Here is a 14695-nt window from a genome sequence, read left to right as displayed (position 1 = left end):
CAAGGTGGCAGCTGGTCACTAGTGGTGATCCCAGGGAACAGGATGGAGGCCAGTTCTGTTTAATGTCTTTACCAACAATTTGGACAAGGGAACTGAGTGCATCCTCAGTTAGTTTGAAGAAGACACCAAGTTGAGTAGGAGGATCTGCTAGAGGGCAGGGACAGGCTGGATCAATAGAGCAAGGACAACTGTATGAGGTTCAGTACAGTGAAGGGCTGGGACCTGCACTTGAGTCACAACAACCCCACAGAGTGCTACAGGCTCAAGAAATATTGGCTGAAAAGCAGCCCACTGGAAAGACTTGAGGGTGCTGGTTAACAGCAGCTGAACATGAATCAGAGTGTGCCCAGGTGGCCAGGAAGGCCAATGGCATTCTGGCCTGTATCAGCAATATTCTGGCCAGCGAGACCAAGGCAGTGATTGTCCCTCTATGCTCATCACTGGAGAGACTGCACCTTGAATCCTGCATTAAGTTTTGGGTTCCTCACAGCAAGAAAGACACTGAGATGCTAGAGTGTGCCCAGAGAAGGGCAACAGAGCTGGGGAAGGGTCTGGAGCACAAGTCTTCAAGGAGCAGCTGAGAGATCTGAGAGTGTTTAGCCTAGAGAAAAGGAGGCTCAGAGGAGACCTTTTCACTGTAGAAGTCATAGTGAAGTGGGGTTGGTCTCTTCCATCAAATAACAAGCAATAGGAGGAGAGGAAATGGCTTCAGGTTGTCCCAGAGAAGATTTAGATTGGCTATTAAGAAAAAATTTTTCTCCAACAGGGTCATCAAGCTCAGATCAAACAGGTTGCCCTGGAAAGCGGCCAAATCACCACTCCCAGAGATATGCCTGGAGATGTGCAGATGTGGCACTGAGAGACACAGTTTAGTAGTAGATCTGGTAGTACTGGATTAACAGTTGGACTTGATCTTAAATGTCTTTTTTCAACCTAAACAACGGATAGTTTGAGCCATATTTACAGTGCACAATATTCAGCATGGGTGACTGGCTATCAGATGCCAAAGCAGCAGCCTAACACTTTTAATAGCAATTTCACCAGCCTCCCTATCCCCAGTCTCTCCTGGGAGACTGCTGTCCCAGCTGCCAGAAAACCAGAAAGTTATTGTGGCTATCAGATGCCAAAGCAGCAGCCTAACACTTTTAATAGCAATTTCACTAGCCTCCCTATCCCCAGTCTCTCCTGGGGGACTGCTGTCCCAGCTGCCAGAAAACCCGAAAGTTATTAAGAACATTTCAGGAGACATAATAACAGCTTAGACTAAGAACCAGTTTAGACTAAAAATGGAGCTGTTTAATACTAAACAGAGTACTGTACTCATACTAGTCATCACGGTGTCTGCAGTATTTGTCAAATTACATCGTAAACCCATCTCATAGTAAGGATTAAGGCCAAACTTTAATCAAAGAAGCTACAATAACATAGAAGCATGATTTGTAGCATACACAGATTGCACATGAGAAATCCTACCTTTGCCCCCTTTACAGTGAATTGCTATAACATTCTTCTCATCTTGACTCATCCATTCACGGACACTGGCAGTGAATTTCAGCATGTCCCTAAATAAGAGGAAAGTCAGCAGATCAAGGCAAATGCCTACATAGAACTATTACAACGTATGTATTTTCTTGACAAGACTCACTGTAGTGCTGGGACATTGTGGTCATCAATGAAGATCCTTTCCACCCTGTAGTGAAAGTACTTGGGGTCATAGCCTTGCTCACCTACAAGGAAAGATCTGAAGTTATGCCAGGAAGGGAGAAGGATTGTAACAAAGACAGTGGTTTGTAACACACAACAGCTGGTCTGAGCATGTATTAGTGTCTAAAACACAGCAGTGTTAATAGATGGATTAAAATGAAAAGAAACAGAGGTAACTTAGCTAAAGCCGTGCATGCTTAGCTTCTGGTTTCATACTTTTCACTTATACATTAAATTTTATCTCAAATATAGTCAGCAGCTAAACATACTTACTGCAGAGATTATAGACTTTATAGTGGCCTGGATGTTTGGTGTCCAAAAATCTTGCAACTTCCTAAGCAATAATGAGTTCAGAGTAGTTAGTGCTCTACTGGTTATTTCCACTGCCACCTCAACCCCCCATCCCCCAGGTTGGATCAACAGCTGCAGTCATGAACAGCACTTGGAAAGCAGGCCTTTCCAACCTGACAGCTCACGTTCTCATCTAGAATAAAAGTACTACTGCAGCTATCTTCCTGGCCTATACGTTTCTACAATATCAGGAAGCACAGCTCTGAGAAGGACATTATGTATACAGACCTTTAAAGCAACTTTATTGAGGTGAATAGATCTTATCACCATTACTAGCCTGGGACAGAACCACCCTGATTTTTCAAAACATTCCCAAAGAACAGGAGCATCAAAGCACTGGTGTGTCTCCACTGTGAGAAAAAAACCACTAGGTTTAGCTGAGACACTACAGCATAAGCAGTGCAGCACAGTGGAGAACATCAATCAGTCATTCCAACCAGCAAAGGCGGCAAAACTAGGACTGACATGATCTAGGCCACATGTAAATTAGTGGGAACCTATAAAAGAAACAGGTTTCAGAAACAGTGAATTTGGTAGGTAAGATTTTTACCTTTATGGGATTCCTGTAGAAAGACTGCTTCCCAGAAGATGGAAATGACATTGCAATAATTCGATCTGTTGAGAAGACAGCAATCACAAGTAACAGCAGGAAGCCCCTCTGCATATAGGAACTACAAGACTGAGAAACATCCTTATGAAATGTCTTATTCTTACCCTAATTATAAGAACAATCTGCCCATTTCTGGTAGGCTTCCTCTACATTTAGCATAGCTAGAGCAAGACAGATAATGCTTTCCAAAGCATCAGCCACCATCAAGTGTCAGACTCCATAGAATCAGAAGCAAAAATACTGTAAGTAAAGAGTTCCCCAACACTGGTTCCCTAGGCCTAGGGAACTAAGATAAATTTCTGTCATTACATACAGCACGTACAACTCTCCCAGAAGGCTAATTCTGGAGAATAGTGTCAGTCAGGAATCCATATTTCAAAATCCCACAGAAAAGGAGTAGGCCTGGTTTGACTTCATCAATTTCATGAGTCTAAAACACGTCAATAATTCATGACAAGCTCTTATTAACTGCAAAACAAGTTTGCACAGGACATAACATGCTGCAAAGTGACATTTGTTTCCACAAACCAGTAATATAAGTGAGATCCAGATCAAAGCCATCTTTCACATAACGTCTTTTGTTTTCAGAGACCTGAATAACAACAAAAAAAAAGCCCAAAAAAAAGAGAGTTAATCTTCCACAAGAATGCCAATGATCACCAATTGTTGCCTGTTATTAGAAAAATTCAACCATGTAGACTTTCCAGTTAAGCTTGAGTAGCAGAGCCTCACTTCATTACAACATTATCCAAGAGCAAATTCCTTGTATTAACTTCTAGGCAGAAGCTCTGTATAGAATTTTTACCCTTAAATACCAAAATTTCTTCTAGTGAAAAGAACAATCAAGAATCTATGAATACTGCAGCATGAATCTGTCATTGTTATTTGAGTGTTTGGAGACTGAGGGAAAAAAGAATAAAGTTAAGGACTGCTAATTCCTAAACAATAGGACATACTTGAAGCTTAAGATATGACTTCAACAGCCCTGATGAAAATAAGAGGCATTGACAGTGGATAGGGCTTCACCAGCTAGATTGGTTTGTTTGTACCCAAAATAAAGCACCTAATTAGAACTGCTACCTTTCCCTATGTGAGGGAAAACAGTCTATGTACCACACAAGCTAGAAACTGTCAGTGGAGACACACAGGGGTGTTGCAATCCCTTTGATATGCCGGCCTTCCAGGTCAAGTTGCTGCTTACTTGAACAAAGCCAAGAATGACAAGGCTTTATTGAGGCTGGAAGCAAAGCTCCAGAGCCCTGTCAGGGACTTTGAACAGATGTGCTGCCTGGGCAACACAAGCAGTTGCAGACCAATAGGCCATGGTCAGTCTTGCTACTTGCCACTGACGCTGCCTGAAGAATGAGTTGGAAACTACTACTAAGTGGTCTAAATATGTTAAGAGGTCAACTTACCATTCTCCTGGTCACCCTTTCAAGTTGCTGCTTTTGTGAAGCCAGACGAAATATTCTTATCAAGATCACAATTCTCAGAATTCGGAGGAAAATAACCATTCTAGAGGACAGATTCAGTATGGAAGAAAATGGACACAAATAAACTTACAGGCAAAGATTAAAGCTGTTTAAAAGCTGTTTCAGGGAAAGATTAAAACTTTGTTTCATATGCTGAACTAGGGCATCTCAGGCTGATTTTGGAACAAATACAATATAATGGATTTATTGTTAAGGGTTTTTTGTGAGTACATGTTCTCAACAGCTAGCAGAACTAGGAAATCCCCTACTTGCTCAAACAGACTTCCACAGGCACCTCTGGCTAGAAAGCAACAAATTCCATTAACATTTCCCATGTTATTATCACCAAGTTTTTGTTCCCTGAAGCTTATTCTCAACTATACATTCAAGTGTATGTAGCCACACTAAAGTGTATGTAGCCACCTGAAAAATAACTAAAAAGAAACTAGACAGGCTAAGTACATCATGACTTGATTAAGAAACCTGAGAACAGATCAGCATATATCTTGTGTTTAATCATTTAGCAACCTGAACACTTGGTTTGGTTTGAGGAACTTTGAACTATTGTTGAACTTTGAAGCAAGAAAGAAGCTTAAGTGAGTAGCTCTATCAAAACAACTGAACAGGAGCAACTGCTTTCCCACACTCCTAGGGACAAGAGCAAACTAATATTCAATTCATTCCTTAAGGAGATAAGTGAGCATACATTTTAAGCAGCACACACACATTCTAGGTTTTGATACATTTGTGTAAAAATGCTGGTGAATACCAACAGTAAGGGAAACAAAACTCTGGTTTTGCTCACAATCTTCCCCCCACTGATATGGAGCTTAAAGTCAGAAAGGTAAGGTTGTCCTAAGGTTGTCCTGGATACCTGGAGGAAAGTTTCAATTTTTCCCTGAGCTTCTTCCAAATTCAGTATCACTGTCCTGTTTTCAAAACAGAATTTCCTTGGAGCTAGCAGCAAATGAGATTAACCAAAACTGGGTGAAAATGCCATAACCCATCTCCCCACAACTCTGAGAAGCAATTCTTCAAGATAAAAGCCTTTAAGGAAGTCAGCCTGTTAAGCATTAGCTCCCAGACTGATATCCAGCTCTCATTCCTCAAAGTCCTTTTATAGGTCAGACTTCAAGGAAACAGTTAACTCACCACAACACACACCTAACTAGACCAGATTAGAAAGAGAGGCTATATTCCTCCATCAGGGCAAGTTAGCTCTATGGTCTGTCACTGAAATTTCACTTGTCATATATAAGCTCGCATCCACATAAAAGCTGCTCAAATTCTAATTCTTCTGAGATGTATCAGATGCTTTAAGATTACTGTTTGCTTCTTGATGAAGGACTCAGGAAAGAAAAGTGATAAACCCCAGTAAGGCTACTGGGAATTAATTGGATTTTGTGGACACCACTGCTGTGTTAGGTAGGACAGCCACCATCTCAAGATTTGGGATTTGGTCAAATCTGAGGTATCATCTACTGTCAGATAGTAATATTTTGGTCAGAATACAATTTTATAGTCTTTAACAAGGGAAGCCTTACAGAGGGCCTCAAAAACTGAATGGGTAAGATAGCAGTCCCCAGCTGAGTGTCTTCTGAGACAGCAGTGTGAAGTCCTCTTTAGGCAAGACAAAAACTTATTCTAGATTCCTATCATCTTCAGCAAGTCAGAATACAAAGGACTTGCACGCATAGATTACAGCCAGGTGGGTCAGTGTAGAATCAGTCTTACTGCTAGCATAGCCTAGTAGAGATAAGAGTGCAGATTACCCTGTCACACTGCTCTTTTCCCCTCCTTTATCTAGGTGCTGCTATAAGATGAAAGCTGTTCGAGAAAAATGAGGCCATAGAACTGGGAAGTAATAATTAAAAACTCTGAAGAATGTTTAAGTCAACCTAGGAGAAAACTAGGCCGCAAAAGCTATTCCTTTGACAATTTTACTTCTTGATACCCAAGTTCAGCAAGCACTTTAAGAGAAAACTAGTACTTACAGATATTTGTCCAACTCTGGATTCTTCAATAACTAAACTTTTTGTTTTCTTCTGCAATAACGTTCCCCTCTTATTAGTGAGCTGAATTTGGGGCAGGGAGCAACTTTTTTTAAAAGAGCTCAACTTTTCCCTGGCTGATGCAAGAAAGTTTCTCTAAGTCAAACTAGTGCAGATATACTCAAAGCTGTAGTTGGGTCTCCATCAGGAATGGATTAATCTCACAGGTTATCATCCAATTAAGATACAGAAATCAGAAGGAAATATGACTTGAAGCAGCTTATGCACATAAACAGCATGTCTCCCCAGAGCATGGCTGAAAAATCCAGCATTATATTACCATGAAGCTTTTGGGAAAGCAAAGCAAAGGAAACAAGACAGTTTGGCAACTCCTTCTATTGCAAGATCCTTTAGACAGAGATCCTCCCTTTGTTGTCTCTTCCATTTGCTACGATAATGCAACTCTTCTTTCTGCCTTCTTCAGACCCTCCTCTCTATTAGGGCTACTGCACACCTTTCCCCAAAAAGTGCTTGAGTCAGAGCATTTGATGGCCCCACTTTTAGTTACCTCAACTAGTATGTTCAGATCCCCTCTGCCTTTGAGGCAGGGACAGCCTACAGCATAACCACAGATCAAAGCTGTGTGTTTATACTTCATTAATCTGTACCAGGACACATTATCACAGTCCCATCTGTGATCTCATATGCACAAATCTGGCTTAGAGGTGCCCAAAAAAATTCTTAGAAGATTATCAAGAAAAGAGCTCACACTTACCAGCTGCCATACCACTCTTACCTTGGTATCTCCTGTGCTGCACCAACATCTAAGAAGCAGTACGTCAAATTAATTAACAGGGTGCCCACCACTATACATGCATCCAAAATATTCAGTTTGGACTGGAAATAGTTCCTGAAGCTGAAACCAATGAGAGTTTTAGACAGATGTGAATATAGGTAGCAAAGACTGAACTGTATCTTCAAGAGAACAATCTATACGGAGCTACAGCTGGAGACATGCTCTCCTACAGTTTTTCTTAACACTAAGCACTGAAGTCTCACTAAGAAAGCAATCTTAGCCCTGATTTACACACATGTTATGGCAAAGTTGATGTAGCTTCCAAGTGCTCACTTATACTGAAAATACTTAAAGGTTGTTCTATAGAAGGGTAACACCACCAACATACACAGCCAAGAAAAGATGTGGCTATTATCTATGATTGACAGTTAGCTTACAGGAGACCATGTTCATAGCTCAAGCTTGAAGTTTTGCTTCCTTCCTAGCTTGAGGACTTGCCACATGGACTTAATTTTTGCCTATGTCTTACCCTTCAACAAATACCCTCAGGAGAACATCGATGAGAAAGAAGAGTGCTATTGCCAGGGAAACACCTTCAGGAATCTCTGTGCCCTTCTTTCTCTCACTGATAGCCAGATCCAAAATCACAACTATAATGTCCACAATGATAAGTACAACTCCAAATACTCTACAAAGAGAAAAAAACAAGGAAGTTTGAGAGGTAGGAATGAACACTTATCAACACTGAACAGCACAAATCCTGATTTCTAAGCTGTTCCAGCAAGAGTGTGTTCTCTTACATAGACTGAAGCCTACTTAATTAGAAGCTGAAGGTTTCCAATTGCATTTTTAAGTGCTATGCACAAATACCATCATCTATGTGGAACCATACATTTATCTCAGACACAGCTGTAGTTATTAATTTATGATTTCACAGTTATCTGGAAGCAATGCAAACCTGAATGCTTTAAGGCATACAAGAATCATTTCTGCTTTCACCTTACTCAGCTTCCCTCCCTCTAAGTTTAAGGGACTCAATACAGTTCCTTAAAAATAACTGTCTTTAATGCCTTGCCTTGTTCCAGCACCTAGACTACACAAACTGACCAACTGTTTGTTCAAAGGCTACCAGCCAAGAATAAGCCATTAAAGAGGTTTTATCCAAGTCAATGACATTTACAGTTCTGACTTTCAGCTGTTCTTGGAGAATGTAGTCATATCTGTTTAAACCTTATTTCTCAATTCTAGTAGTTTTCTCAAGTTATCTTTCCTGGGGGTGATTCAATACTTTAACACAAAGCAAGCTGGAGTTACTAATGTTTAAGGAGTTCTTAAGTTCTTACACCAGAAATGAAGACTATTGTTACCTTTCCCACATCATTATAAGCTCAAGCTTTTACCTGAATCCAAATGACATCACAAAGGGGGCAATTTTTCTCCTAGTTGCACTGCAAGAGAAGAGAACTGACATCAAGACATGTGACATTTTTCTACAGACATCAGCCACAAGGGCACTGTTACATTCTTTTGTTCACATTCCTTTTATTTTAGAATTTTGCATAGTAGTGACTTCTCTAAAATGAGATTACTCAATTGCATTCATGAAGTATATAGGTTAAGACAGTACTTGAAAACAGTGCTTTGATCACCTGTTAGAAAAAGTATCAATCAGCTTCCAGACCCTAGAAATACAGCAGTATGTACTGATCTGTAACATTATTCCATGTCACAATTCAATGACACTTGAACTCTGGCTTAGTAAGCTGTAAGAAGTGGGTTTATATTGGTCAAGAGGAAGACTGGAAGACAAACATCTCTTAATATATTTAGTTCCATATATTAACTTATTGTATCAGACCATTTTTTTCCCCAGGCCTGAAAAGAGCTGCACTTGTTAACAGCTCCCATGGAGAGAAGAATAGAAATCCCATTTCTGCTTTAAAAAAAGAAACATCAGTTTGGCTTTCAGATTGAAAATCCAAATAGTCTTTTAAGAAAAAGTGTTTCTGAAGCCAAGTTCTTCCAGTTGTGAGAATTATCTTTCAGTCCTGGCAAGGTCACAGCTCTTGTTTCCAGTTACAGTAGATTTTGTTGCCTCTTTGGTATGTTTTAAGCCCTTTGGTTTAGAACAAAGCTTTTATGTAACTCTCCTTCTAGCTGGAAGCCTTTTTCAATTACACCAAGAACTAAGGTAGAAGTTCTTGGTGTAGAACCTGCAAAACTCAAGTGCTGATAGTTTGAAAAACAGACTGCCAGTCTGTTAAGCAATCCCAAGATTACTTAACTACTTGTAAGCATCAAGTCTTCTCTTAGACACTTAGAAGAAAACACCTTTTTCAAGCATACTACTAACAGCAGGACTTACCATTAGTCCTAATATTCTGACAGAAAGTACTAATAGATTTATTTTGCACTGTTACAAGAAGTTTTTGTCAGCTCAGTAATGCATGCTGTACCCCAATGATCCTGTCCAAAATACCTGTTTCCTCCAGGATAACTTAAGCATTGCATTTCACTTGGTGCACTTCAATAACCCAGTTTAAGACAAAGTTAGGTACTTTTGAAGTGCTGAGGCAGCATCTTGCTGGGGTTACTGAATTAACCCACATTTTTCATTATTAGGTTCTTACTCTAAACTAAGGTACAAAGTCTAACCAGCAAACACTTGCATTCTTAAGCTGGAAGCATACACGTGGGTTGTAGTACTGATTATTCCTATGGAGGTCAAGGATGTAATGCTGTGCCTCATCCTGAAGGCAGCTTATAGCAAACACTTGCATTCTTAAGCTGGAAGCATACACGTGGGTATTGACTATTCCTATGGAAGTCAAGGATGTAATGCTGTGCCTCATCTGAAGGCAGCTTAGCATATAGAAGGTTTTCCTGGTATTTATGAAGCCAAATATCTAATGAAATATTGCAATAGTGACACTAATGGTTTCCTGGTCTATGTCTGTCCAGTCAAACCTACAATTGTAGTGGGGACACCAAGACTTCAACTTCCAGAGTCTATGGACAAATACCTCTAAGTAGGTACTCTACAGACCAAAATATATACACACACCACTCCAATTTGGCCTGCCAGCATCTTAAGTTGAAGGAAACATGGAACATTTTATTACATAATTAGCTTAGAGCTTTTGTGAAATACATTTGTAAATTCTGAAATCTAGAAAAACATGTTACATAGAATAACTGAAATAACAGGCTAAGGCTTACTGTTCTTGAGCTGCAGGACTTGCTTCTGACTCGACTAAGTTTCTGTAAGAGTAACATGAGGTAAACACTGCCAGGAAACAACTGCTTCAAGAAAAGAGGTAACTAGTAGCAAGTCCATTGTGTGCCACAATGCATATTCTTATGCCTAGGTACTCATTCACCTCATTGTCTCATCAGCACTTGTTCTTCAGTGCTCCCAAAAAAGGAATTTCTTTGGGAAAATTTAATCAATGTGGTCTGGACTGCTCATTCCCCATAATATAATGGACTTGTGTTCTTGGGTTGACTTTTATCTCTAGAGGGATAAAGAGGCTTCCACAACTTACTTGTTTTTGCTATATACTAGAAGAAATGTCAATATTAAGCATTTTACTGGGCTTATCTCTACTTCAACAAGCCACCTGCCTTTTTATTTTGGCTCATCAGATTCCACTTCTGGGGGTAAGCAAAGAAATTTAGTACATCATTAGCTTACTTGGAACAGGTGTCTGGTCCATCACCCTCATCACAACCATTATCAATCTTTACTGTGGCCTCTTCAGCTGTTGGAGAGCTGGCAAAGAAATAACACAAGTCACACACTGATAGAGGTGTCAACTCTATTGCTATGCTTTGTTGTTCCAAAAAAAATCAATTAACTGTCAAATGAACGGCAGCCTGAGCCAGAGCACAGGCCCAGCACCAGGGGAAGAAAGACTTCCCCCATGCTGGCACAGCTGAACCCCTTGGTTGGTGCTGATTTATTTCCTATTAGCAGCCTATTTCTCAAAAGTTTTCCCTTTCTGCCCAGCAGAGCATCCACGAGTCCACTAAGGACTCAACAGTCCAGGCTCCAGAAGTGCCAGAAATATGCATATGCAAAATGGCTTCAGAGAGTCCAAGTGACATTAATGCTGTTACAGTGACCTTCTTGTACAGAGAATTAATGTTTTCACCAGGAAAAGCCATAGCATAGAGATGTTTTTGTGCAGAGCAGGATACCAGACCGGAAACTGGAAGACCAGAGCAGCAGCTGAGCTAGTGCTAGAACAGCAGTTTTTTGGGGTAGTGGCTGTTTGCCATAACTTCCTTAAAAGGGTCTCTTCAGATCAAGTTTTTGGGTTTTTTTGAAGGCCACATGACAATTTCAGAGAAAAAGTGGAGCATCAAAATCCAGGAGTCTTTATTTCAGTCTTCTCCACAGAAATACTGTGATGCCTAATAGCACAGCCACAGTGTTTGCTGAGGCCCTGCCTCTGGTTTCACAGCTTCATGGGCAGGAACAGCTACACACACATATTCAATATTGATGTTTCCATGCTGTTCTGAGGCAGTCTAGCATGCTTAAAGCATCAGTGTAATAATTTTGAGGATTCAAATATTCTTCATCCTCCACAACAGACCCATGCACCAGCACTGCTACTGCAGTCTGGGCTAACCACCTTTTAAGCAAGAAGTTTAACAATGCTTCTCCTAGCATTATTCCTAGTTCCTAGTTCCAGAAACCAGTAGTGATGCTTCACCACCTGCACTCAGTATCAGGCTCAGTAGAAGAATCATTCTGATGCAGCAATTTTAGCATTCATGCTGTTCTGAGGCAGTCTAGCATGCTTAAAGCATCAGTGTAATAATTTTGAGGATTCAAATATTCTTCATCCTCCACAACAGACCCATGCACCAGCACTGCTACTGCAGTCTGGGCTAACCACCTTTTAAGCAAGAAGTTTAACAATGCTTCTCCTAGCACTAGCATTATTCCTAGTTCCTAGTTCCAGAAACCAGTAGTGATGCTTCACCACTGCACTCAGTATCAGGGTCAGTAGAAGAATTATTCTGATGCAGCAATTTTAGCATGCAAGCCTCATTTCCTAGCTCCAGAGTTTTCAGTGAGACCACCATCCTCATTTTGTTCCTAGAGTGGAAGCAAAGCTTTAGTGATGGATAGGCATTCAGGTTTGCTTCCCAGCTACTCTGACAAAACATTCACTTGGATGTTTACACTTACTGAACAGCAGAAATGCTTCACTTATTAAAGCCTGCTACTGCTGCAGCAATTTTGCTGCAGACACATGAAGTACACCAAATGCTACCTTCTTATCCTCTACTGTGATTAAAATATGCCACAAGAAGAATGAGAAACAAAAGTGTTTTCAGTTAGGAAGACAATCCTTAATACAAAGATAAAACAGAAGCCCAAGTACACTGTTTCCATAATGCTCCCACACAAAAATTCAGTTCTAGATAATGCTTTCCTCAGAGGGAGTTTGTTTTGCTGATCGTTCTACTTGTTGCCCAAGACAGAACAAGTGTTCAGCCACAAGCTATTACAATTAGGCCTTGACTATGGGGGTAGAAGAAAATAAAAGGAGGACATATTATAAGAAAGAGTTTCCTTCATGCACACACTCCATGCAGAGCATTAGCTTTTCTGACTGCTCATAGCTAAAGGCAATCTCAGACTTGAGGCTTTTAAAGCAAGCACAGAAAGAGTCTTGCTCTACAAGAGACCTTGACACTTTCTTGCAAGTCTCTTGACAGTCTGGATGCTAAAAGAGAGCACACTTTAATGCCATGGGCTTATTATATCAGAGATGGATACCTTGTATTCATTAATCACTTACTAACTACTTACAAGAAGGGAATCAAAACACTGTATTTCTCTCAAAGATACCCCTCCTCTCAGACAACAGCACTGGTGGCAGAGGGGAGATAAAAAGACTATGCTATATAAACTTCAGACACTCCATCATTATTCCCTTTGTTATATTTTAAGCACTAAGAACCTAAAGACAGGCGACCGCACGTGACATATTCAATCCTAAACCTCCTCACTGGCACAGTTCATTTCACTCACCCAGATGATTCTCTGGGCTGGGTCCCTTGTTCATACCTCACAGCTGTCATTTTGCCCGTGGGTGTTGTTGTCCTGCTGACCTGAAGAGAAGCACACCGAGTTAAAGTGAGACAGTAGAAGAAACAATGAATAGCAGCATCCTGTAGTAGCCTCACCCTCACAGTCCCAGCAGCCAGGCTTCTGCTGCATTTTCAACTATTTCCCCCCTGTGGCTGATAAAGCTCAATCTTTCAGCTGCAACACCGGTGAGTGTCAAGGCACTCTGGTGAAGGCGTTTTGACCACACCAAACATACCACAGCGGTAACAGCATCTTTACCTCACCATGAAGCATTTTCGCCCTGCTTCAAGCTCTGAAGCACAGCGGAGCCCCAGCTGGCACCTCCGGGCGAGCGGCGGGCGCGGAGCGAGCCGCAGGAGCGGGTCCGGGAGCTGCCTCCCGGCACACACCAGCTCCCGGCACGGCAGGCCCGCACCCGGGCCCGCTGCATCCCGCTACCGCGGCCCCCCGGAGCCCTCCCCCCGCCTCACCTCGGCGCGGCCGCCGGGCTCAAAGCGGAGCCTGGACACCGCCCCCGGCGCCCCGCGGACTCAGCGGAAAGTTGGGTTAAACTTCCTGAGAGCTGGATCCCGGCCCTCCCTCCCGCCTCCGGGCGGCGCCGCGCCGCCAGCCCTTCTCACCCACCGAGCTGAGGCGCGGAGTTCGAACACGCCTGACCGCCCCCGGGCTGCGGATGAGGGGCCCGGCGGTGCTGCCCGGCTGCAGCTGGGCCGGGCCGGCCCGCTCCGGGCTGGGCTGGGCGGACTCGCCCGCAGCCATGATAACGGCCCCGCCGCCCCGCGCCGCCCGCACAGGCCGCGGGGCTCCCAGCGCCCCGCAGGGCCTTCGCGGGCCGTGCCGGCCTGGGCCGGAGCGCCCATTGCTGCGGGGTAGGCAGGTCCTGCAGGGGCATCTGGACAGGCTGGAACGGTGGGCTGAGACCCGACAGCGTGAGGCTCAACATGGCCAAATTCCAGGTGCTGCACTTGGGTCACAGCCACCCCAGGCAGCGCTGCAGGCTGCGGGCAGAGGGGCTGGAAAGCTGCCGGGCAGAAAAGGACCTGGGGTGCTGGTCCATAGCGGCTGGACGTGAGCCGGGAGGCTGTGGCCCAGGTGGCCAAGAAGGCCAATGCATCGTGGCCAGCAGGACCAGGGTAGGGAGTTCAGCACTAGTGAAGCCACACATCCGGTAATGTGTCCCATTCTGGGCCTCCAACCCAGCACTGAGGGGCTGGAGTGTGTCCAGAGAAGACAACAGAGGTGGTGATGGGTCTGGAGCACAAGTCCTACAAGGTACAGTTGAGTGCACCCGGGGTCATTTAGCCTCAAGAGGAGGAGCTCAGGGGAGACATCGCTCCCTATCACTGCCTGAAAGGAGGGTGGAGACAGGTGGAGTTCAGCCTCTTCTCCCACATAAATAGGGACAGGACAAGAAGATACAGTCTGAAGCTGGGAAGTTTAGGTTGGACATTATGAAGAAACTCTTCACAGAAGGAGTAATTAGGCATTGGAACAGACTGCCCAGGGAGTTGCTGGGTTCACCATCCCTGGAGGTGTTCAAGGAAAGACTGGACATGGCACCTCCATTGTCTAATTGACATGGGGGTGTTCAGACATAGGTTGGGCTCAGTGGTTGCTGAAGTATTTTCCAAGTATTTTCTAACTGATTCTGTAGCTCTG

At 43.0% G+C, this 14695-nt stretch overlaps 1 protein-coding gene across 12 annotated transcripts in view; it reads right to left on the bottom strand.

Annotated features, from left to right (window-relative positions):
* The window catches only part of LOC120505782 (phosphatidylinositol 3,4,5-trisphosphate 3-phosphatase TPTE2-like), a 36570-nt gene extending 22767 nt beyond the window's left edge, over positions 1-13803 (bottom strand). For 3 of the 12 annotated variants that reach the window (XR_005628305.1, XM_039716658.1, XM_039716656.1), the window contains exons 1-12: positions 13661-13803; positions 12977-13056; positions 10619-10696; positions 8325-8372; positions 7454-7612; positions 6925-7044; positions 4081-4180; positions 3194-3257; positions 2606-2670; positions 1978-2038; positions 1646-1727; positions 1474-1562 (exon numbers count right to left, since the gene is read on the bottom strand). Coding sequence is in view for 11 of the 12 variants with exons in the window: in XM_039716658.1 (XP_039572592.1) it covers positions 1474-1562; positions 1646-1727; positions 1978-2038; positions 2606-2670; positions 3194-3257; positions 4081-4180; positions 6925-7044; positions 7454-7612; positions 8325-8372; positions 10619-10696; positions 12977-13056; positions 13661-13795 (1081 nt within the window). In the remaining variant the exon portion in view is untranslated. The other 9 variants (XM_039716657.1, XM_039716666.1, XM_039716661.1 and 6 more) reach the window with 9 other exon arrangements.
* Positions 13804-14695: the final 892 nt, after the last annotated feature.

This window comes from Passer montanus, unplaced genomic scaffold (genome assembly GCF_014805655.1).
Source record: "Passer montanus isolate IOZ18808 unplaced genomic scaffold, ASM1480565v1 scaffold36, whole genome shotgun sequence".
Taxonomy (NCBI): Eukaryota; Metazoa; Chordata; class Aves; order Passeriformes; family Passeridae; genus Passer; species Passer montanus.
The sequence above is the reverse complement of the archived record's forward strand: the minus strand, read 5'-3'. Positions and strand labels throughout refer to the sequence as shown.